The 26,002-nt window shown below is 42.1% G+C and overlaps 1 protein-coding gene across 4 annotated transcripts in view; it reads left to right on the top strand.

Annotated features, from left to right (window-relative positions):
• The window catches only part of Mylk4 (myosin light chain kinase family, member 4), a 105,950-nt gene extending 80,979 nt beyond the window's left edge, over positions 1–24,971 (top strand). For 3 of the 4 annotated variants that reach the window (XM_006516670.3, XM_006516666.3, XM_006516668.4), the window contains 10 exons: positions 911–1,016; positions 3,559–3,652; positions 3,728–3,837; positions 5,194–5,335; positions 8,175–8,245; positions 9,011–9,139; positions 9,784–9,936; positions 12,959–13,037; positions 16,849–16,915; positions 20,580–22,390. In XM_006516670.3, the coding sequence (XP_006516733.1) occupies positions 911–1,016; positions 3,559–3,652; positions 3,728–3,837; positions 5,194–5,335; positions 8,175–8,245; positions 9,011–9,139; positions 9,784–9,936; positions 12,959–13,037; positions 16,849–16,890 (926 nt within the window). In that variant the 3' untranslated portion in view covers positions 16,891–16,915; positions 20,580–22,390. Of the gene's footprint in view, positions 1–910; positions 1,017–3,558; positions 3,653–3,727; positions 3,838–5,193; positions 5,336–8,174; positions 8,246–9,010; positions 9,140–9,783; positions 9,937–12,958; positions 13,038–16,848; positions 16,916–20,579 lie in introns of all 4 variants that reach the window. The other variant, NM_001368880.1, reaches the window with a different exon arrangement.
• The last annotated feature ends 1,031 nt before the right edge of the window (positions 24,972–26,002 follow it).

Here is a 26,002-nt window from a genome sequence, read left to right as displayed (position 1 = left end):
TAATAAAATAAAGAACATAGCTGTTTCCACTCCCCTCTCTTTATACCCTTGCTGAATGTATGTAGTAGCTGTTTTAATAATTAAATAGGGATGATCAAATTCATGAACAGCAATGGTCATGGGAAAATATGAAGACCATTAGGAGAAATATTATTGAGCAGCTATTTATGTTAGGATTCATGTCAATGTGGACTATCACTTAAATATACATGGTAGAAGGTGGAAAGTGGGAGAAATTGGATAGTGGTAGAATATAACTTGCATAGTTTTATTGGGTGTTTTATTTCCATTCAGCCAGCAAAAATTCAACTCTGCACTTAAAATGCCACTGAAATAAAGACTAAAACATTTTACAAGAGTCATATACAATATCAAATATTTCAGTGACATAAGGAAATAATTCATGTTTCTCCCCTTTCCTCTATGCTTTAATTAAAATATGAATTATACAGGGTCATTTTCCAAAAAGATGGCTCAATTAATTTCTCATGGTCAAATGAAAAATGGTCCCGGGCTTGGAAGCATACAAGAAAAAAAAAGTTGAGTTGCTGGAGATCAGACCAAGAATCTCGTCCATGCTAAGAGAGTATTTCATTGAACATCAGCTCCAGCCCCAGAAATATGACTGCCTTGGAACTTCAGATTTCTCGCTGTTTTGCATTGTCTAAATGTGACCCCAAAGAGTTTGTGAATGACATTTCTTTTCAAAGACACCAGATAACATATTCTTGAGTTAAAGTCCATTCATACCAGAAGTGGAAATTTATATCTAGTGTCATTAGGAATAAGACAGGTGACTGATTTGTATTTCAGTTTTACATGAGCAGATTTTTACTCTTAGACATGTTACTTGGTGCAGAAAGGAGGGGTAGACTTCTTGATGGACAGCCCCTCTCTTGTCATCTTACAGATGACATCCCTGCTCCTGCCGCTCCATTTGATCATCGGATGGTAATGGCCAAACATGCTTCAGTGGACAATCTGTACACCGTGAGCAAATCTGAGATCCTAGGAGGGTGAGTGAAGCTCTGCTTGAACAGCCACCCCTCAGTAAAATCAGGGAGCCTTCCCGAGGCCGAGCCCAAGATGAAGAAATGTTTGCTGGTCTTGACTTGAGAACTGAAAACACTAAGAACAAACATTTCAAGAGGTTTTAACCATTTTTGAAAAATATCACCAGTCCCATAAGGTTGGCATATACTTCTGGTTTAACATTGGCTTTATTTGCCATGTCATAAAGTCTGAGAGTAGGAAAAACCCAGTGTGACTCGCCAAAAGGTCCAGGAACTGTCTAAAGCCAGGGTTAGCACCTAGGAGGTGAAATGCATCAGATCCATGCCTTTGCAGTGCCATGGAGTTCATATTTCTGCTGGTTTTTCATTCCTGTTGTTTTAGCTTTTGTTTTAGCACCAAGTACAGGATACTAGTTAGTAGTAGACATGTTGGTAGTAAAGTGTTCATTATGCAGTAGCTTATCTTTTACTTAGAGGAGACATTGAAACAGGCCAAATACCACCGGATTCTCAACAGTTTTCTTTGGTTCATCTTCTTTTCTTGGGTGTTAGGATACTTATATGTCAATGTTGTCATTTGGGTTAAAAAAGAATCTCAACCAATGTGTATAAGAGACTATAGGCTACTCCATGGCATTATTAGATGATGGCAGCACCTTTAGGAAGTGAGGTGTATCTGAATGAAATTAGGCAACCAGTCCTGGAAGGGAGAAGTGGAAACGACTCTCATCCTTTTCTACCCTTTGCTTCCTTGCTGCCATGAAGTGTGCAGCTCTTCTGCTGCTATGATGTGCCATGCTACTGCAGGCCCAAAGCACCAGGGCTGGGTGGGCATAGGCTGAACCCTCTGAACCCAGGAGTCAAAACAAACCTTCCTTCCCTTAGGAAACCTTCCTTCCCTTAGGCTAACTTGTGTATACCTCAAGTCTGTGTTCAGCTAGCATGAGTCTGGTGTTCCAGCATGGACCTTATGTGGTGGTCTCAGTATCAAGGTCCTTCTAGAATAAGTCATGTGAGAGCCTTAGCATGGAGAGATAACTGGAGTCAGACAGTGAAGGAACATCACTGCTGACCAGGCACTTCTAGGATTAGTGCTAATGAAAAAAAAAGACATTCTCTTATTTATGATTACATGGGAAGTACATGTGCCTGTATTCACATGTGCCAGCACAGAGGGCCACTATAGTGAGTGTTGGAATCTAAGCAGTCACTTATGTGCACTCATAGTAGTACAGAGTAATTTTGGGTGCTACTATTCCTGTACATGTCAAGCATGATCACACTCATCTCGGCAGGTGACAGAAATATGCTTTTTTTTCTGGTTCTCTATGTTGTTATGAAAGATTCCCTTTCCCTTTCTGCCATGAAAGCCACTGTGCGCAGAGCAGAGACCTATGTCCTACCTTGCTTTATTAAATAAGCATTAAGGGAAGCAAGCCAAGTTTCCCTTGTGTATGTACTTCTGAATACAGTTACATAAGTGAGATGCTATAGTAATCTGTTTTCTATTATAATGAAATGCTGGGTACTTTGTGATGACACAAAGATAAGTTAGTCAGTCTACAATTCTGAAGAATTAGTAGTGTGTTACCAGCATCACTTGGCTATGGTGAAGAGCCCTTTTGCTGCATCACATCATAGTAGATGAGAGAAAGAGAGAGAGAGAGAGAGAGAGAGAGAGAGAGAGAGAGAGAGAGAGAGAGAGAGAGAGAGAGAGAAGAGAGAGAAGAGAGAGAGAGAGAACGAATCATATAGAACAGGAAGCCATAGAACAATTGGAGTTTGCTTTGTAATTACTCTTTCTTGACAACTAACTAGGGCACAATAAGAACTATATCAGTTCACTCCCCAAAGCTCTAGTGACACAATTACTTACCAATAGGTCCTAGCTCTTAAAGACTCAATGCAACTATCAGCACCTCTGCTCTGAGGACTCAGTTTCTACCACTTGAACCGCTGGGAACACAGTTAAACCATGTCCATAGAAGCAGCTATCTTATAAAGTATTAAGTTGATATCTAAGCTAACATAAAAGTCTTCACTGGGGACTCATTGGCTACAATATGTACTTTTGATTTTTATGATTCTATGTGCAAATTGTTATTTTATTTAAATGCAGTTTCTAGAATGATTTTAATCCCTGAATTTTATCCCTGACCCATAAGTTGTATTGTTCATATGCTTACAAATTCCATTTTCTACATTTATATGTATTCAGAAAGTTTTTAATTATCTGTACTAGTAGTTTTCAAATTTTAGTATGCCTAGGAATCAGCTGAATGAACTCTGGGGCTATGCCTTCATGCATGAATAGGACAAATGCAGGGCCCTGGAACAGTATTCTTAATGTTCCATTTATGAGGGGGACGTAGGCAACCCATAGAACTCACCTTGGCCAATGCTATTCTAGATACACTAGATGTACTTGTAGGTTTGCTCACTCACGAGACAAATGCCTAGGCAACTCATACTGTCCCACCTGGCAGGGGCTGATACAGGGCCCTGCAGACTACTGTGTCCAACTAAACTGTCTCTTCTTTGGCAGGGGGCGTTTTGGTCAGGTACATAAGTGTGAAGAGAAAGCAACAGGCCTGAAGCTGGCTGCTAAAATCATTAAGACTAGAGGTGCAAAGGACAAGGTAAGGGCAGTGGGAGTTGAGTCTCTAATTTGGACCAGTCTTCACCACACTAATTGACTGTTCCCTTTTCCTCAGGAGGATGTGAAGAACGAGATCAGCGTCATGAACCAGCTGGACCACGTGAACCTCATTCAGCTCTATGATGCCTTTGAGTCCAAGCATGACATCATCCTTGTCATGGAGTAGTAGGTGTCCTCTCCTACCCATCCACCTTCACACAGCTTCTGCACAGCACTGATGACTCAGCCAGAACCATGGGATCTGAGTTGCCAGAGACATGGGATCTTGCCAGGGTCAGAAAGGAAATTGCTGTTAAGTGCAGTCTTCCATTGTGACTCACTGATGAGACACAGCAGGACAAAATAGATGTGGCCTATATCTAAACTGTGTCACAAACCAAGGCTGGACTTCATCCTGGGCGGTCTAGAGGAAAGTGGTTTGTGAGCTTTGTGTCCCTCAACAGTTATTTCCCTTATTCTCAAGAGCATGTTCTAAAGCCTTTAGTGGATGCCTGAGATTGGGAGTGTTCCTGAGCCTATAAGTACTTAAATAACCATGGTAAATAGTAGCTTATAAGCTAGCAGCTCATCGTAAAATGAATCAACTATGACACTATACGTTGTGTGAATGCAGTCTCTGTTTCAGAATATCTTGTGCTACACTGATCCCAGGTAACAATGAGTAGCTAAACCCCAGCAAAAGGACGCTCTGCATGAGGTGGTTAATCATTCATGAGCGTAAAGCGCATGCCCAGCCCCTGATCCTAGGCTAAGCGGCTTCATTTCAGAACCACTTTTGTAAAGATTCAATCAGCTCAGGTGGGAGGTAGACTGCCTGCCTAGTGTATGTGATGCCCTGGTTTCCATCCAAGTCCTACCGGTGACCACCAGCACACCCACCCCAAGATGCAAGCAGTTCTAATTCTGAACAGACATGAAAACTCAGTTCATTTTTATTTCAGGTTTTAGGTTTATTGGCCATGGTATAGAAGGCATTTGGAACATGTAAGCATCCAGCGTCTGCTACATAAAAGCATTTTGCCATTACACTTAATCTAAGAACTCAAACGGCGAAGGCTGTGTCTCACCTTCTGTTAAAGCTGGAATCCCGCCTCAGAGTCCTTGAGTCCTCTTCATCCCCAGTATCTGCTATGTGATAGACTTGGATTCCCCTAGAGCTGCAGCCACCAGTGACAGGGACTTTGAGACTTTAGTTATGTGACATTGAAGATCATATGTGCAGAAGGTGTACTCAAAGTATCCAACACAAGACTCATGTAACCCATATGGCAAAGAAAGGAAGGAAATAACTGTGCACGTGTGCATGGGCACGCACACACACACATACACACACACACACACACACACACATACACACACACACACACACACACACACACACACATACACACACACACACACACACACACACACACACACACACCTATGAAAGGGCAATAGGAACTTGGGCAGCAATTGAGCACAAGAAAAGCATGTGGAGTTTACAAAGTCAAACCTGAGTTTCACCTCTTCCCTCTGCAGTGTGGAGGGTGGGGAGCTCTTTGACCGCATCATTGATGAAAACTGCAACTTGACAGAGCTGGACACCATCCTGTTCATGAAGCAGATCTGTGAGGGGATACGGTACATGCACCAGATGTACATCCTCCACTTGGATCTCAAGGTAGAACATGGTTTTCACCCTGTGAAATGCAAAGCCTTGTTAGCTCCTCTGTCACACTGTTGGGGGGGACCTGTGAAATATGATGTACCAGCTTTGAAAAGTTGTATTGTTTCTGGTCATGTTTTCAGAAATCAGGAACAACCTGGGTCTCTCTCTCTCTCTCTCTCTCTCTCTCTCTCTCTCTCTCTCTCTCTCTCTTTCCCTCTGAGCTGTCTTGCTTCTTCACCTAGCCTCATCATGACCTTCTGGGCTCAAGCTATCTTCTCAATTCAGCTTCCCCAGATGCTGGGACAGACTCATGTCACACCACTCATTTGGGTTTTTATCTCATTCTCAACTTCTGTCACCACCTTCAGGGGCTGTTATTTGCATGTCTGTCCTTGGAGATTTTCGTTGAGATTCTTATAATTACCTACATTAAATCAACACAGGAGGCCATTTCCCTAAAAGTATAGAATTAAAACCAGCTCTATTCGCACAATATTCCTTACTCCTTACTATCAGAGTCCATGGTGGGAGAATTTTAGTCTTCAATTCCCAAGTTGCATCTGCCCTTTCCAGATCTTAAAAATCCCCAGTAGCCTCTTGGATTCTTCCAGGAAACTCTGGCTTGGGACTTACTTTCCTCTGAGTAGAAGCCATGGAGAATGAAATGCAGGCCTGTAGAAGGTGGGGCTTCAATGCCAAAAGCAGAGAGGGTAGTGTTCACAAGTCAGAAAGCATGAGGGAAGCCAGTCCACTTCCTTCCCACTCTTTATCTCTTTCTCATTATGAAGTCTCCAGAACTGGATTGTAAACAGCTCTAGATAAGCCAACAAGAGACTAAGCCCTAATAACCCTGATCCCGTCTGTTAGAATTACTATCATAAAGTGCATCTTCTTGTGTGGCTTGATCATTTTCTCATTTTCCTGTTTGCACAGCATGACAGTGAGATAAATTTTTATTCCATGCAACATACCGTGTATTGTAAGTCTCCAGGGATGGTACAGCTGAGTAAATCTGGCCCCCTTAAATAGGTTTCCATGGGCCTCTCTTCCGAGAACTTGGCTTCTCTCACTGTCTTGATTTATGTGCCTTGCCTTTCCCATTCACTGTTACACAGGAGGAGGAAGTGGGGGAAGTGGTACATAAAATGACAAAGTCAGAGGTTAAAAATCATTAGCAAAGTCCTTGGCCAGGATGAATATTCTAATGTGCATTTTCAAGGAGCACTTTTGTTCTCTGTGGATATTCTCCAGATATTCCTAAAGGGATTTGATTGGCAACTGGAGCCAGGAGCTGACCTATCATAAGTCAAATGACTCCACCTGTGGCTTTGTAACATTGATTGAAGACTTTCAATGGGCAGTTTTAGTTATGGTTTATATATAAAGATAATAGTAAAGGTGACAGCTGGATGGGTCGCGAAGGACCTGCTCTTTGGAAGGAAAGAGCATGCCATCACCACAGGGAGTTGAGAAGTGACTTAAAAGTAATTTCCTTTGTAATAATATTTTCTGTAAATATTATCTGAACATGGATAATAGACCTTCTTTAGTTTAAGTATCATAGGAATTATCCTTTTGACGTGCCCTCGAAGATGATTTTTCACATGCTACAAAAGCATTTTCAGGATACCATGGTATTATCTTTGAAAATGGGACAGTTTTGACTTGCTCAGCCCATTATTTAAACACATCTTCAACTGCTCTAGGACAGCACCCACTGCAGTGTTAAAGTGGCTTTTACTCTCAGGCATCTGTTTTAGAGGCTTTTTAGGAAAGGGCTTCCAAAGATATTACACACAGCCAAGTGGGTGATTAGATATTGGTATGGCGACACTACATCATTTCACGAAGTGTGTCTGGGTTTCTGCCTTGCTTGGACCTCCTTTCCACCAGACAGGATGTGGAAGAGGGCGTGGCCCACGTCAGGGATGGGGATGGAATCCTGGGCACCTGGCAACTTTGCTAATGCCCAGCTCTTAGTGGAGCTGAAATTAGGATTTAAGGCTTCTTGGCTCTTCTTTGAAAATGCTATTTCTCATTTTATGGATGACCTTGGCTTTAAATGAAATTACTTATTTTTCCCAGACTTAAATGTTTTCTATCCCAATAAATATAGCTACATCTGCAGGACATTCCAGGGACACTGAGTAGTAGTGCTTGATTCTCTTCCCCTCCCCCACGCCTGTCAGGTTAGCAGGGCCAACTTGTACTAGCGTCTAACTCCAAGGGAACGTTTAGTCAAGGACTTTAAGCACTGAGACAGAGCTCAGCAGAACCTGGGGATTTTGGAGGATGAAGAATGAGCAGGAGACAAAATCCTTCCTTTAGCATGGGACATTCCCATAGACAAAGCACCAGGGAAACATCCAGAGGTCAAAGCTGGTCGCATTATATTGCGCGTTCAGTGTGGTGGTTTAACTGAATCAGGCCATTTCTCTTGGAACTCGTAAATCTTGAGGGAAATATAGCTTCAAGAAGGAAATATACTTAATACTTCAACAGGAGGAGTGGTCTGTCAGTTCTGAACTGGCCTACACTAGGCTGTTTGGAAAGTGCTAGAGCAGGCTCCTTCCCTTTCTCTCCTCAAGAAGGCCCCTGCCTGAACTCATGCATTATGGCAATCTCTAAAACCATGAAGAGGGACAGGCAGGGTAATGCAAAGTTGGCAGGCTACCCACAACCTCATCCACCACATAATTAAAGGAGAAAATACCCACACAGACAAGCCAGCCCCCGAGTGAAAGGCCTGATATGTTTTTCCTGAGCATCTTGTATTTTTAGTTGTGGTTCAAGGACAATTTGAGTAAAAGATGGTTGTTTTCATTGCTAATGTGTCTCTTTCTCCTGGCAGCCTGAGAACATCCTGTGTGTGAATCGGGATGCTAAGCAAATAAAAATTATTGATTTTGGATTGGCCAGAAGGTATGTCTGTTTGGATGTAAGTGCATGGATAGAAGCAGGGGATGCGAGGCGTGTTCATCTTTGCAAAGACATTGCTGATGTGCCTCAGATCCCATGCCTCCATTTAGAATTAACTTAGTGAAAATCGCATTTACCCTAACCCTGTTAGATCAAAGGTTCAAGCACTGAGGAATATCTACAACACATCTAATAAAAAGATGAGAAATGAAAACCTAGTCCTGTGAAGTTTATTAAGTTAGAAGTTTATTCATTCAGAATTTTTGTTTAAGTGTTTGTATTTGCTCCATTTATAAAGAGAAGACTTTAAAATGTTAATAGTTTAAACAAGACTATAGAGGGGTCTGGTTTCTTAGTGGAACAAAGAAATTACATGGGTGTGTTAACAGCTCAGCGTGTTAATGAGCAGAAAGCAGATGCTGTGAGTCATGCCAGTTTGGAAAGGGTTACTCTGTCCAAATGCATGTGAGGGACTGAATCAGTTTATCCATCACAGTCTGCATTTAGATGTTCCAATTATTCAGAGTAGACGTCTCACAGCTGTTTTAGAATATTAAGGTGTTATAGGATTCACTTTTACTTTTAAACACCCCCAGAATGGTTTGTTGGTTTTTGACATTATGCATTTTCTGGTAAAAGTTTATTTTTTTAGTTTGCTGTATTACTGAAGTTAATTTTATCTTATAAATGGTGCCTGTTTTCAATGTTCATTAGTTTTGATTTTTTGACTGACATGCTCAACTCTCACCTTGGTCCTCTCAATTTCAGATACAAGCCCAGAGAGAAGCTGAAGGTGAACTTTGGAACCCCAGAATTTCTTGCCCCTGAAGTTGTGAACTATGATTTCGTTTCCTTTTCTACAGATATGTGGAGTGTGGGCGTCATCACATACATGCTGTAAGCAACTTCCCAGTCTCTCACATACTCACCCTTAATCAGTGAATGGTCTAGGAGGCTTACACTAGAATGACAGCTTTGACCTATGTCTTCTAGAATATCACCATGTCATCTCCTGTTGCTTAGGTTCTGTTGAGTCTTACAATTGAAAGGAGTGAATTCCTTTCCCCATTGTATCTAGGGGGAGAAAAAGATATGTATGTCTTCTCCATGGGTCACCTTAAGTCCCAGGATACGACTAAGAGCTCTAAACATGATTTTTAAAAACCCTAGGTGCTGATCTGTTTGGATCAGTATACACTGATCTGCTCAGTGCATCTCAGCAATGACGTACTGGAGTTTGCTTTCTCGGTATGCGACAGTACTTTGTCTTGCCAGCCGTAAAATACTTGAAAAGAAATTTTACTTTATTGTTGGAGATTTATTCAAGTATAATGGCAGCCTTCTTTGCTGCAGTTGCTGGATTGGGGGTGGGGATGAGACACATAGGCAGGGTCCTGGCTACAGTGATGGACTATATACTTGCAGTTTATTGCTATTTTTCTGCTTTTATTTTTGAATAGCAAAACCAGAAAGCATCCTATCTATAAAGGAATCATGACTGTTTTAAAAAAAATACTCACCCTGAACCCTGTGCCTTGTAGACTCAGTGGCTTGTCCCCCTTTTTGGGAGACAATGATGCCGAGACACTGACCAACATCCTGGCGTGCCGGTGGGATTTAGAAGATGAGGAATTTCAGGATATCTCGGAGGAGGCAAAGGAGTTCATCTCCAAGCTCCTGATTAAGGAGAAGAGGTAAAGCAAGTCCATCTCATGTTGTGGGAGAAGAGGTGATTTGGTGCAGGGTGCATTGTGGAGTTAGTGGAATCCGTTCCCTCTGTAACATCTACAGTGCATGTGCAGGCTCTGAACGCAGTGAGGCTGGACTCCTTGACCCAGTCTACTCAAGCCCAGGACTGTTTCAGTCATGAGGCTGGATGGGGCTCTAAAGCTTGTCTCTGATTTTTTTCAATGAAGTTCTTGCAACCAAGCCCTTCTGGTCGGCCTCAGGTGACCTGCCCTCAATCTGTCCATGTCTATAAACATTTATGGGCTAGAAATCTGCCTTTTGGACATTATTTCTTTTAATCATAGACCTTAACTCCCAGAGGAGGAGTGTCTGTTGTGACTACTTTATGATGAGACAGTATGTAGCTAGGATCCGAGAGGAAGGACACTAAACTTGTTCATCTTCCTTCAAGCTCACGTTCTAGGATGCCATTCTGCCTTATGTTTTTCTAAACACATTAATTCAAATTTTAGCAGATGAACAAGTATGATATTGAAATATAGGGGCTTAATTTTAGTCTCACAGAGTAGGATGGACATTGACAAGCCACTTTAGATGGCTTTATATCTAAATTATATGACAGTAGGTCACATTTAAGGTCTTCAGAGTCAGTAACAGTTGCTTGATTCTCTCTGCAGTCTTTGGACCCCATTAATAAACAAGGTTGTGAAGGAAGAGGGAGGAGGATGTAAGGGAGAGTAGGAGCATGGATAATGGGGTATTATGCCAAGAGGGGCATTATTTCATGTAAGCACTTAACTGGACGTCTGTCCCTGGGGAATATGTCAAGGCTGGCATGGAACTCAGTCTGTAGACCAAGCTGGCCTCAAACTCATAGAGATCTGCCTGCCTCTATCTCACAGGTGCTGAGATTAAAGGCACACAACACCAGTCTGGCAAGTGATATCTTTTAGAAAGAAGTGATACAAAGCAGTTCACAGCACAATGGGGCCAGTCTGAGCCTCTACAGTGGTGGGTCTTACCCTTCCTAAGGCTGTGTAACCCTGTGATACAGTTGCTCATCTTGCTGTGACCCCAACCCTCTAATACAGTTTCTCATGTTGTGGTGACCACAATCATAAAATTCTTTTCATTGCTACTTTATAACTGTAATTTTGCTACTGTTTTGAATCATAATGTCAATGTTTTTGGAGATAGAAGTTTACCAAAGGGGTAATGACCCACAGGTTAAGAACCACTGCTCTAAAGAATGAGGAGACTTAGCCTAATAAAAATGTCAGTCTGAGGGGAGGAACAATTTACAGACTTAACTTTTTTGTCCTTGAACTCTAGGCAAAATAATAGCTAAGGTTGTTACTGTTTTACATTGATGGAACCTAGACAATATAGAGATATAAAAATGCCAATTTCTTTGAACTTTGGAAGATGAAGAACTCCGCATTTACTGTGAACTGTGTGTGTGATGTGTGTATTTTAAACTTCTGGTCACTCCTGTTGTGTGTGGGGATAATCGTCACAATTTGATGTAAAGAAAGAGAGGCTGAGAGCCGTGAAGTCAAATGGCGAGTGCAGAACAGGTCTAGAAGTGACTGGACTTGGGCATCTGAGTCCTGCCCACTCCCACAGTCTGGGGTCTCTTAAGTATCCAAGAAATATCAGATAACAGATGAATGACTGACTTAGCTCTCAAGTCAACACTTGGTTGACGTTTAGGCCAAATATCACTGTCATCAAATAAATATCTGGGGTACAAAAATGAACCTGAAATATTATTAGAAGCCAGTTACAGGTACAATCTTAATAACCTTTTAATAGATCTTAAACATTTTTCATTAGCGTGTAGGAATGATCATCTTTCAACACTATCCCATGGAGTGGTCAAGGGACCCAACAGTAAAACCTTAGGATACTAACTAGAACCATGTGGAGTTGCTGGGCTAAGGAGTTTTTAATATTTTCTGCATGTTCAGGATCCTATAATCGTGATTTTTCTCAATAACTTCATTGCAAGTGAAGACTTACACTTCAATATTTGTCATTTAATAAAGAAATTGTATTAAAGCAATCCTCCATATCGAAGCTTTGTGACTGCTTGGAATTATTTGATGTCTTTGCAGAAGCATATTTCATATTGTTGCAATCAGTTTTTAATTTGAAAGGTTATTTTAATGTGGTATTTATCAGCAACCAAGTAAGTTTATAAGTTTTAGAGTTATGATATAATACATTTTTATCACTCTTCATGTTATTTTTCTTTTAAATTTTGTAAACCTTTTTTCATCTCCAAAAGAACACAATTTCTTTATAAAGTAATCTAATATGTTCTATTATAATTATAGTAATTCCTCCTGTTCTAAACTCTTCAAAACTCCTTCATTCAAAAGTTAACAGACATATTCAAGTGACTTCTTACCTAAATTGCTTTTGTATTCATTGAGAATTACTGTAGTGGGGCTGGTGAGATGGCTCAGTGGGTAAGAGCACCCAACTGCTCTTCCAAAGGTCTGAAGTTCAAATCCCAGCAACCACATGGTGGCTCACAACCACCCATAATGAGATCTGATGCCCTCTTCTGGTGCGTCTGAAGACAGCTATAGTGTACTTACATATAATAAATAAATAAATAAATAAATAAATAAATAAATAAATAAATAAATCTTTTAAAAAAGAGAGAGAATTACTGTAGCATTTTATTCTTATAAGAAATGTGCCTTTATTTTTCAATAGTCTGTTAAGAATCCATTTTATGAAGCTCAGATGTCATATCAAAGAATAATTATTTATATTTGATAAAACACTCCATTTTTAATAAGAACTTGACTATTGTCCTGCCTGTATTACCAGTGTTGTTATTGTGGTTAGAACTGATGGTCACCTCTGGATGTTTTCATACCACACAATTCTAGAAAACAAGCTTGAATGTGGGTTAGCTACTGTACCAAAACCTGTGACTAGAGCCAGAGATAGACTGCTGATGCAGGCGGCCTTCGGTGTGTTCCTTTAACATGCTTCTCAATTTCCCTTTAGTTGGAGAATAAGTGCCAGCGAAGCTCTCAAGCACCCATGGTTGTCAGACCACAAGCTCCACTCCAGGCTGAGTGCACAGGTGACCATGTTTCCTGTTTCCTCTTTGCTTGCCATTTGCCTGTCTCATCAGATGTGACAGTCACCTCAGCCTTAAATGAGATTTCTCTTAATGTCTTTGTTTACAGCCTCAAATCTTGTGCTAGAAATATATTGCTTGGAGTATTTTTATTGAGATATTAATGTTATATTTTACATATGTTTCATATATTACCTTTAGCATTATGAAATCACTGTATCTGTTATGAAATATATCATACCACAAACTCACACTTGTATACAGATATCAGATATATGGTTTGGGCGATATAAGCACAGTTTAGAGAAGATATCCTGAAGTACATTTAGGAGAACTTTCTCCATAAAAAATTTACAATTCTAAATTCTCTATTTACCTCACATACTTTCTCCTCCTCTGGGCACCAGATGTTAGTTACAATACTAAGCTTGGAATGAACATATATTTGAACATACATGAAAGAGATTTTTATTGGAGACTAAAGACTGAAGTATTTTTGAGCGTAATTGAGCACACTGTGCTAATCTCTTATAGGGAAATCTGTCCCCATCACCTTAATCTTTGTGTTCTGACTCCCTCGTCTGTCCTTTTGGGACAGAATCTAAACTTCAGAATTATATGTCTGCTTGTATCCTAAATGTTTCCACTTGGGTCTTCTCAGTCCAAAGCCACACTCTTCTCCATCTTCTCACTTTCAACCATTCTTCCAGCAAAGAACGTCCATTATGAGGCACAGTCAGCTCATGAGCATTTCCGGTTTCCTTCCTCTCTCAGTCCTCCATTTCATATTTGATTAACCTGAAAGTTCTGCACCGTGTATGTTCTAATTGCATTAGGAATCTCTCCAGCTCTCTGTATGCCTTGTTTCCCTAGCCTGAGACACCTGCTCCCTGCATTGCTTCCGTCAACTCCTAACTGGGCTTCTCTGCCTCTTATGCTTGTCTCTTCTAAATAGCCATAGATTACAGAGATAATCCAACAGCAGATTCACTGCACTGAGTAACTTTGCTCACCATGTAGGCTGCCGAACTGGGATAGATGAACATGGAGGCAGCATGCAAGTTCCACCTTCCAACCTCAGGCTTGTGAGGATGTCTCTAATGTGTGCGTCCGTGAGATGGCTGGTGTCATGCCTAGGGTAGTACATACTCTCTACACTTCCATTTCCTTCTGCTCTCCTCCTCATTGTCCACACACCCTGGGGTTTGGAAAGGATCTTCTCTCAGACCAGCAAACCTTGGAATGACTGTGTGTCAGGTTCTCACTTTTTCCACAGCCACATTTTATTGAAATTAAATCTACATCTAAATTCAGCATCAGTACTGAGTTTTATTTGTGTCTGAATATACCTTTCCTTGATAATTGGTACTGATGCCAAATAAAAATAGACTCATTACCTAGCCAGCACCTCACCCAGACTGCATAAACTGCTTATTAGGGCAACCAATCTATTTTGAGCCCATTTTCCACCAATGTATTTTTAACCAGGAGTCTAAATACACATTGACATGTCAGGACAATATAGAAACCACAGTGAGGAATTAATGACACTATACAGGCTGAAAAATGCTTAGAAATATTTTAAATCGTGGGACTACAGCTACAAAATCACCTTTGAGTTATGCCCCCCAGCTGGTGATACCCGAGGCAGATAGATATTACAAGAAAATAATTTTTCAAATGTCTGTGCATACATCTAGTTTTTAAAGTTATACTTACATGGCACTGAATCTAACTGCTTTATGAAGATGAAAACGTGTAACCCTCATGCTGACCTGATAGCCCTGACATTATTACTGTCCCTGTTGTGTTGTTACATACACTGAGGAGGGGCAGGGAAGTGTTGTGATGGGTGGGTGACAGCCTGAATCATGTTTCCAGACTCACTCTAATACTATATAAATGTAGTGTTCCTGGGTCCCAATATCCAACCAGTACATTTAATTTTCAAAGAAATACAGGTTGAACATCCCTTATCTACAATGCTTGAAGGCATGAAGAGTTTCAGATCTTGGATCTCTTCAGATTTTGGAATATTTGCATATACATAATAAGATATCTAAAGGAAGGGACCCCATCTTGGCATGGAATCCTCTTGTCTCATTCACATCTTATGCATACATCTTCAGGAAAGAGTGTGCAGTTTTCAGAACACCTGCATTTTGATCATTACGTGGCATACGAGGTCAGATGTGGGCTTTTCTACTTATGAGTCATGTTGTTGACACTCAAGAAGTTTTAGATTTTGAAGCATTTCAAATCTCAGAGTTTTAGATTAGGAATACTAAACCTGTGTTGAGACTAAACTTTTACAGATTTACTTTTGAAATAACCTGGTTCTTATATGTTCTCAAAAAATATACGAGTTTACATTTGTATTAAAATACAATTTTAATTCTTTTCAAAACTACCATTTTAACCATTTATTTTAAAGTAGTTTGTGTTTTCTTGCTATCCCTTTTAATTGCTGTATGTTCAAAAGCTCTCAGTTAGCCTTTGATCAGCTGGACATGCCGTCTTCTTTTAAGAAGCATGTTTTTCTCTCTTAGAAATTGAGGGCTGGAAGCTCTCTGCCTTCTGGCTCGGGCTCTGACAACACACTCTGCTCTGTCTTATGTCCCCAAGAACACAGCACACATCCCCATCAGAAGCAATGTTCTCAACTCTCCGAACTCACCAGGCACCTCCTACAAAACTCCTTGGCACGCTGGAGCCAGAAGAAAGAAATGTACCTAAGAGTAATGTGACTTCTTTTCTCCTACAACGAATCCTCCTTCTCCCTTCTTCCTGTTCTCGGATCTACTAACAGATCCCGTTCTTCTCCTAGTGAATGTAAAATGCCGTAGGCCACCGATACTCCACCAAAGGATCTCCTCATTCCAACTTCTGTATTAGTCACCTTTCCAGTGCTCTAACAAATGTAGGAGATGATGAAGTTCTTGTGATAAGGTTTTTTTTTTTTAATTTTGCATCACACCTATAATTTCATTACTATTGGACCTGTGGAGATAGAGAGCAAGAGAGTTCACTTAGTGACCAGGAAGAGAAAGACAGAAAGAACAAGCTATCATCCCCTCAAAGTCATTCTCCCCAGTGCCTTTTAGAGGCTCCACCACCTCCCAGTAACACACTGCAGGCTGGAAAATAAGCCTTTATTTAGCACAGGGGCCTGGGGGAGGGGCAGTTAAGATCCAAACTGTATCATGACAATCTACAATCAGAAAGTTTTCACACATCTCCCACTATCCACACCAAGACAATACACCAGCAGCCACAGCTGTACTACTATACCCTACACACCAAACGTGTCTCCATCACTCCTTAACACCTTGCATCCTGTTGACTAAGGCTAAGGTTCAATGCCACCTCCTTTACAATGGCTGTAGAGTCTCCAACTGAGGCTTTGTCTGTCCTCTTAAATCTTCTGATGCCACTTAACATCCCTTCATCTACTACCCTGATCTTACCTGAAAGTAGCTGTACTCTTTAGTTGTCATGCCCCCGTGACATGAATACTGGCTCCTTTGTTTTGCCAAAGTGGACTTTGAGCAAACATACATTTTCAAATTAAATGTAAAGAGGGAGTAAGTGGGTGGATGCTGGCTTCAATAGAAGGAAGGGAAGTGATGTTGGGATGTTCCAGTAGATGAGGGCAGGTGTTCCTAGCAGAAGGCTGCTAGGAGTTTTATTCTCTTGGATGTTGCTGGGAGAGCACCACGAACCCAGTGGGTATTTTTCCGTTCTTCCCATGCCCTCCTACTGTAAGTTGGAAACTGTTCTAACCCTTTTCCCCCAATGTCTCTTGTTTCCTTAGAAGAACTGCAACTCTGGTGTTCTGAACCTCACGACCAAATAATCCATGAAAGGAGCCTATTCAAAAGGTTGGTTTTAAGTCTCTCCTCCTGTGGGAACAAATAAAATCACATTTGTTTGAGGATAACTGGGATTGCACCCCAGGAAAATCTGTCTCCCATGTGATTTTAAGGTCTTGAAACTGTTTGCTGAGTGATGTCTACAGATTGCTTATGTGAATGGAGTAGTTGGGGATTTCTTGTGTGGACATTGAGGGAAACAGGGAGTGTTTGAGCTGGCGGGCTCCAATCAGGTTATTGTGTTTTCTTCACTTCAGCTTTACCATGTGCCAGTGGAGGAAGTGCAGCTCCCCATTGTGTGGATTGTAGATAGCTCAACGCCACAGCTTGTGGCCCCTCTGAGATAACACAGGTAGAGCCCTGAGAGTTCCCAGCAGAGTGGGATCCAGACTTTGCACAGAAATGATCTCAGGTCACCCTTACAGTTGTGTAATGTCAGGGGCAGTGAGTGATGCTTGGGAAAACAAAGTAGCTCACCTGAAGATGTGCACCCTTCACTTGAAAAGCATGAGATACCCTGCTTTTTCAGAAGCTAAAGGCTGCATTCCCCCACATAGCAGCTGCCTCTCATTATGGCTTTGCTCTCTGACCCCAAGAAACTACACACATCATCACTGCACACATCATCACTGCACACACATCACTGCACACATCATTAGTGAACATATATCACTGCACACATCATCACTGAACATACATTACTGTACACACATCACTGCACACACATCACTGTACACACAACACTGCACACACAACACTGCACATATCATCACTGCACACATCATCACGGCACACATCACTGCACACATCATCACCACACACACATCATCACCACACACACATCACTGCACACGTCATCACTGCACACACATCACCACACACATCACTGCACACATCATCACTGCACACACATCACCACACACATCACTGCACACATCATCACCATACACACTGACACAGTTGAGTTGAATTATTAAGGGATGTCTTTATGTATGCCTTCTTTGATACTAATAGTGAATTCAAGGCAAATTCTAGAAAAGACTTAAAACAAGAGAACACCAACCAAGAGAGACTTAAAACTCCCACAATTTAGTGTTTGAGAGGAGATATTGCCCTAATCTTAGAAAGTCTATCATCATTTTTGCAGCTTAATTCTAACACATGGCTATATTTTTGCAACAAACTGCTTCTCTCTCTCTCTCTCTCTCTCTCTCTCTCTCTCTCTCTCTCTCTCTCTCTCTCTCTCTCTCTCTCTCTCATCTTGTGGTGCCGGGACAAATCCAGAACCATCTGAGCAGTAACTCCAGCTCTAACTCATTTTAATCTTTCATTCTGATCTGCATTTTTCTGGGCTCAGAGTTTCTGCCTGTCTGTCTGCCAGGATATATTCTGTTAAGTGGCCTTGAATCTTTTGGAGAATACGATGGGGAGGGAGTAAATCCCGGCATCATAGTCAACGACTCAAACCAGGATTTGGAAAACACATAGTCTTCTGTGTCAGAGTTACTTAAGTGTCTGTCATTTATGTAAGACTCTATGAAGAGTTAAGAAGGTTTGGGATTTGTGTGTACAAGACATTCTTGTTTGTCAAAAACTGTTGTGCAATAAAGTGCTTGGAAGCGGAGGAGCAGAGGAAGGTATCACTTTAGGTCCATAGGGGCCCCAGGCCTAAGTGATAGCCTCAGCCTTGGCCTGTACTAGGAGCTGTGAACAGTCAGGGCCACAGAGCAACCAAGCAGTGCTAGTCAGTGCTAGTCCCGATCTCTGTTCTCTCCCAGCCTTTCCTTTAGAAGCAGCTTTGTCCCCAGCCACCACAAACCCCCTGGGTTTGCCACAAACCACCTTCCCACAGAGAGTCCTGGAGTCACTTTTGAGGCCTGGTGGGAATGAACATACTGGGTGACAGGAGGTTGCATTCCAAGGCAGGCCTGTCGCCAGGGTCTGTGGGGAAAGAATGAAGAGGAAATGGTGGTGGGAGGAGGTAAAACCCTTCCGTGCCAAAGCTGTCACTTTGAACCCAGTGTGATGGAAGACAGCGCAGCCCATGCGGAGACAGCAGCGGAAGCACTGAGCTGGTCACACCGTACAGCTGGGTACACTGTGCTGGAATTACTGAGACCGGGCAGGTTTGCCTCCTGATGGTCTTGTGGGCTGCCTGCCTCCCTTCCCTGGGTTCCTTCAGTCTCCCTTGGCCTGTGTGAGTCTCCCTTGCAGACCAGGCGGAATGGCTTCAGATTTGCCAATCTACACAATCCATGTGCTTCTTTATTGAGTTACGTTCTCTTTATTCTCAGCTCCCGGGGTAGAAGCCTGGGCTTGATGAGCATGGAGTCTATTATGGAACCCCTATTTTAAATTAATAAATAAATTTAGAGTATTAACTCAGAGGGCAAACTCCAGACCAGCTTTGTCTGTAGAATGAGTTCAAGGTCAGGCCAGGCGTCTTATTAAAACCTGTCTTAAAATGTAAAACTATAAAAGAGAGCCAAGGCTACAGCTCATTGGCATGCTGCTTACCTAGAATGTGCAAAGCCCAAAGTTCAATTCTCTGCACCATACAAAAAGAAACAGAAGGTGTGTGTGTGTGTGTGTGTGTGTGTGTGTGTGTGTGTGTGTGTATGTGTGTGTGTGTGTATAGATATTGCCACTGAGCAAACCCACTTGAGAAGATGAATGAGGTTTCTGCAAAGATCTTATATGTGAAACTAATATTTAAATTAAATACTTGTTTTTTAAAACCTAGTAGTTAAAGATTATTCTTATGGAAAAGAAAGAGATGCAAGTCCTATGAACAGGCACAGTTTATAATGTAAATGGAGACACACGAGTCTCTTTTGATCCATTAGCAGTTTCTTGATGCACCAATAAAACACCTTGAAAACAAGCCTAGTGGCTTTCTATTAAACACACCCAACCTTGTGTCTTTTCTCATTTACGTGGCATAAAAATTGAGTTGTTGCTCAGTGGTTAGGCCAGGCAGGAACAGTGTATAAGCCTCAATCAGAGATATAGTCAGATCCTTTTGTGTGGCTTCTATCTGTGGAGCCATTCAAGTATAGATAGAAAATATTTGCAGAAAAACACTGTGTCTGTGCTGAATATACCCACTCTTTCCTTATCACTGTTCCATAAATAATGGGGTATGATTATTCATGTGCCATGATATTGCTAGCACCATTAGCCACCTAGAGATGATTTTAAACATGTAGGGACTTGTATGTAGGTTTTACACAATTATTTTGGGCCACTTTATATGTGGAATTTGGCTTTTGTGGCTTCTGGCATCTGTGGGAGGGTCAGTGGAACACTCACCCCCATCCCTATATGATAGGTGACCAAATTCCCTGCCTAGCACAAATGCTCACTTTGATGCTGAAATGGAGTTGACTGTGGACTGATGACAAGAGCACAGGAGTGGCTGTGCTTCAGATGAAACAAAGAGGGCCTTGTCCTTCAGCATTGCAAATAATGTTAAAATACTCACAGGGACTTAAAAAAAAAAAAGCCAGCCCTGGTGTGCAATGGAATTTGTCAAACGCTCTCTTTCTGTCTCACACACATACACACATACATTATGAAAAGTCCTCTGTGGTTTCCTAAGGGGCACAACCAGCTAATTACAATTTTAAAGTCCTGCTGAATTAACAAGACTGGTATTTTGTTTGCTTTGCAGGAAAACTGCTGCGGTTGCTGCTGCTTTGAGAAGGCTTTTGGAAAAATCAGCAGTTCTGGTGCCTTGACCCCTGGGATGACTGGCAGCCATAGCATGGGCAGCCTTGAACTTGAACTTGGAAAGGCTTTGCTGTGCTCAGTGGGTGACCCAGGGCTGCTCCCTAGGGGCCCAGGCAGATGCCCACATCCCACTTAGTGTTCAGAGGGGAAGATGTTTCTCTGCCTTTTTGGCTTCTTGTGTTTCAATGTTTGTTTTTAGTTTGGGATGTTAGTGGGGCAGCGGATATGTTAGGCTGTTTCTTGGACTACCAGAGTGGTGCTGGAGACACAAAATCTGGAGGATGCATTGGAGGAGAGAGAACGACTTCTAGTCCTTGCACTATGTTTCTCAAGTGGGCAATTGTATTGACAACAAAATTCTAAGATTTGGACCCATTTTTTTTTGTGGTTTGAAATGAAGTGAATTCAATGGATTATTAGCTTGCTGGAACATAAGGCTTCTTTCTAAGGCAAGATCAGCCATCACATGTGGTACCTTCCATGCATTCTGAACTCTCTCTCTCTCTCTCTCTCTCTCTCTCTCTCTCTCTCTCTCTCTCTCTCTTTATCTCTCTCTCTCTCTCTCTCTCTCTCTCTCTCTCAAGTGCAACAGTTTCTACCCAGTAGCTGATTCCATGTTCAGATTCATTCCCCACCATTTTACAGGGTTCCCCTTGCTCTGATCTAATGTGCAAGTTCATCCCCACTAAACCTGGTGGTTTGAGGAGGTACATATTTGTGCTTAGTCTTTAAAATGACAACCTTCAAAAGATAGCCATAAGAGCTTCCCTCAAGACCTAGGTGTCACCAGAAGGAGCTGCGTCTGTGCATCCAGGGAATTACAATGTGCAGTGTTCAGGGGCAGTGTCTAGAAAGTGACTCCAGCCTCTGGGTAAATGGAAACACTTCAAAGATCATTAATCATAGCTACACAAATTCAAAACTATGCAAACTCCCATAGGAGTCAATGGCTCTAAGGGTAAGGCAAAACCTATTTCTGATTACAAACATTTTATTTTTTTGAGACGAGGTCCTAATTATAAAGCCTTGGCGGGCCTGAAATTTGCTATGTAGATCAAGCTGGCCTCAAACTCATAGAAACCCATTCATATCTACTCTAGAATGCTGGGATTGAAGACACACCACTACTATGCCTGGAATTGGTTGCAAAGTATTATTTCCAAGCTCATGGGCTATTTGCTGTCAGATATGGGATATATGAGCACCACTGTAGGTAGCCTTTAGGGAACAGGATGGCTTGGGGCAAGACTTTGCAAAACTCCCTGAAATTCCACTGACATTCAGGCTCTTATTTCCCAATGGCCTTTGAGTTTAGTTCAGCCAAACAATGCCCCCAGTTTTAGCCATAAATTGATGTCACAATTGTAATGGTAAGAATAGCCAAGTGGCCCTGTCACCCGGGGCTGACTTGAGACCCTTGACTAACTGCCAAACCCTCATGTCCATAAGCATGCCCACCAATAGCTAACACCTCCTCATTGCCCTTTCATGCCCTGCCCCAAAGTAAAGGGTAAGTAGGTACCATTTAGTGAAGGCCAGTATCATTTCACTGTTGTGCTATGTGTAAAACTCTGCTTGTTCCAACCAGCGTTCCCAGGCTGCGACAGACACCTGCTCCTTTCTTTTGGCTCATGTGTCATCCAAGGTTGGTTTTTAATACCCCCCTTTAAGCTTAAAATTCTTCTTCTTCTTCTTCTTCTTCTTCTTCTTCTTCTTCTTCTTCTTCTTCTTCTTCTTCTTCTTCTTCTTCTTCTTCTTCTTCCTCTTCTTCCTCTTCTTCCTCTTCTTCCTCTTCTTCCTCTTCCTCCTCCTCCTCCTCCTTCTCCTCCTCCTCCTCTTCTTCTTCTTCTTCTTCTTCTTCTTCTTCTTCTTCTTCTTCTTCCTCCTCCTCCTCTTCCTCCTCCTCCTCCTCCTCCTCCTCCTCCTCCTCCACCCCTTCTTCCTATTCCTCTTCTTCATCCTTCTCTTCCTCCTCCTCTTATTTTCTTAATAAAAAAAGATACACACACACATACACACTCACAAGCTGGGACAGGTGGAGAAGCTCTGACTTCAATGTTCTATTACTGTGCTAAGCTTAGCCGATGCTCTTCACTGAGCACTCGGAAAAAACACAAGCCAGTACACACATTAATCCTCCTTGACCACAGCAGGCTGGTACTCACTCAAATGCTAAATGGGACACAAAGGTCTGGTTGAAAACGCTGCATAGAAAGGCATTTTCAGTTGCGGGCATGGATTCTCCCTGAGCCTGGGGAAGAGATCTTCAGCAAGACATGCACCTTTTATTCTAACTCACATTGCTATACATCTGGACCTGCCACAAGTGGAAAGGACAGCTTAGGTCACATACAGGCAAGAGTTCTTGGCCACCTGAATTTCCACAATACCCCACAATTAGTGGGTGTGATTGCTTTAGTTTGTGTTTTTGGAGGTTTAGAGAGGAGACTGCTTTGAGAGTGGATCGTCGCATGGGCAGTTAAGCTTGCACATTTGGATAGGAAGGTGGGTACCCCGCTCCAGCAAGATCGTTTTATGCACAAGCTGAGGCGAGTTCAGTCGCCAAGTTGAGGATTACAGGCTGAGTTACAGTGCTGCAGGAGATGGTTAGTCTGGCTTTGTCTGTCCCCTCGATCCACACCCACGGGAGGCTGCTCAGTGAAAGCCTATGATGTCGGCTCTGATGGGAAAGGGGCTTTGCAAAGCTGGCCAATCAATGCAGATGCCAGCTCTGTGGCCCCAGTCATCTACTTTTCCAAGAGGTCATCGGGATTTGGGGTGCTGTCTTCTTCTCCACGCTCTTTGGGCACAAGAGGCTTCTTAGTTCTACCAAAGCTGCTTGGAGCCGCAGCACATGTGCTGTTTAGAAAGAAAGAGCCTGAAGATAGCTGAGAAGGGTGTCCTTGTCCTTGTCTTTGGAAGATGCTAACACTTACCCAGAAACAGTTGATGTTAGAGAACATGGAGGAGAGAGCTCATGCTCCCATTTGCTCCATAAAAAAAATTGGAATAATTTCTGCTCTAAGATAGCTTAGGGCAAAGCTTTACAGGTTAAATTAGGTAACACATATGTGGCGAGACCCATGAGTTTATTTTTTGGTGGCTTTTTGCCCAACTGATATTAATTTATTTTCTTTCTTTAAAATGTAAATAGGCATGTGTACTTTAGTGTTTTGAAGAACATGTGAATAGTTATGGAAATTAGCATAGTCAATTTTCTTGTTTTGGAATCAAAATATGGATTTTATACTAAGGAAATGAGGGTTATGCTCTTAATTCATTCCTTCTTCTCTGAGTGCTCCCTGTCACGCCCTCCCTGAGCAAGGGGTGCAGTGTGCATACATTTTCTTGTTTAGTTTGGGCTCTAGGCCAGCTTGCTTGGAAAATTTATTTGTAAAGTATAAATAAGGAAAGGCAGGGCCTGTGGGCTGTGGTGGGTAGGCTCAGCTCTGCCATCCCTGTGGGCCATGCTCCAGAGCTCAGACAATGTGTTTGTTTTTAATTTTTTCTTCACTTATTTCTTTTTAAGTTAGAACTTAGTTCATCTTCCTCATTATGATATTCCTCTAAGAGCCAGTCAGCCTGTCTTCCTTTTTCCTTCCTTCCTCCCTCCTTCCCTTCCTCTACCCCCTCTCTCCTCCCTCCCTCCCTACCTTGCTTCCTTTTTTCCTTCCTTGCTTCCTTGCTTCCTTCCTTCAATCCTTCCTTTCTTCTTTCCTTCCTTCCTTCTTTCTTTTCATGCTGGGAATGGACCCCAGGAACGTGTACACACTAAGCACATGTTATACCACTGTGACCTTTTTGAGATGAGAATTTCTTTTCCAAATGGCAAAGTGCCTTCAGTGGATGGGTGATACTGGGTTTAAGATTCACACCATGTCCTTGTGCAACTTGAAGTCTGCAGTTTATCAAATTAGAAGTGCCCTACATATCTTTTTGCTCCATTCTGGTGAAGTGTGTTTCTATAAATGATCTTTATATATTGAAGGCTTAAGCACATTCAAAAGAACAACAGATACCTAACCCGTGTGTGGAGAAGTTGGACATGTGTGCATTTTGCTTTCACCCTAGCTGACAGATGTCAGTGTGTCCTTCTGAAGAGGTTCACTCATGCAGATCAGAATTAAAAGTGGATTGTGTAGTGACTGTCATGTATATTTTTATTTCTGAACGTAGTAGGAACATTTGGCTTTACTTCTTTGCCTTATGAACGTGCACTGTAAGTCATATATGTGTATTATATTAAAGAACTATATTATTTTCTTTGTTGTTATTTATGTTTGTTAGTGACTTAAATTATTCAATAAAGAAGCCTTGGCTAACACAACACAGATCCCCTCCTTTTTGACCATCTGATGGCACATGACACTAAGATCTCCAAGGTACCTTAAAGGAGCTTCATGTTTCTGAGGGTTCCAGAACCATCTATGTGACTAGCAGAGAATTCCACAGGGGAAAAGCAGCTGTCCCACTTGAAGGCATGGTTGGTCCAGTGTAGGAGTTCAGCTCTATTTCCCACTGATCCAAAAATATTGAACAACACATAGATGTATATGCAAATTATCTAGGGCCAGAGAATGGGGTAGAGCTTTCCACTCTCTCTAACACAGCTGCATGACCCTAGCATCTGCCAGTGACAACTCCCCAGCGTGGAACCGAGTAGCTACCCTGCCATAGGCTGCGGTGATGCCTTCTAGCCTTGAGTGTCTATTCTAAAGAGCGTGTTCAGCTCCCAAATGTGTATGCATGGTTGGAGTAACTCAGAACTGGTTGAGACCTGTAGCATTGTGCCCTTAAGCTGTGAAGTCCATACCCAGGGGCATGCATTTTCTGGTCCCTTTATCAGGTGGAAGTAGAGGCTTATGTTTTTTCACTAGAGTAATATCATGTCCCTCTTGAACCCAGTCTCTCAGGCCTAGCCCTTTAGGTGAGTCAACTGACTTGTTTCACACAAGGAAGAAGCTGCATTCACCAACCACATCAGTGTTCATGGACCCATTCTTCATCAGGAACAAGTTCTTAGTGCGAAATCTCAAGGACCTGACACTTGGGGTTGAAAGCCATTCAAGTCCTCTCCTGTCTTTTTTGTCCCTCTCCCAGAGTGAACTGGAATAGGCAGGGTTGTCTCCCTCAATATGCTACAGAAGGAGGCTATCAGACCCTTCCGACTTCCCTTTCTAGTCCCTACCAGGAAAGTGCATCACCATTCTGGCTAATGATCCTAGTCTGAAGAAGATGGTTCCTTGGGGTCCTCTGCCCCCAAGTAGCTTCTTTCCATACCTTCTAATTCAGGTTTCTTCAATAACTTATTTTCAATTTTTTCCTGAACCTTGCTAGGTATAAATACAGTCTCATACAAGAGTG

Source organism: Mus musculus, chromosome 13 (genome assembly GCF_000001635.26).
Source record: "Mus musculus strain C57BL/6J chromosome 13, GRCm38.p6 C57BL/6J".
Classification (NCBI taxonomy): Eukaryota; Metazoa; Chordata; class Mammalia; order Rodentia; family Muridae; genus Mus; species Mus musculus.
This window is presented reverse-complemented; position numbering and strand designations above follow the sequence as displayed.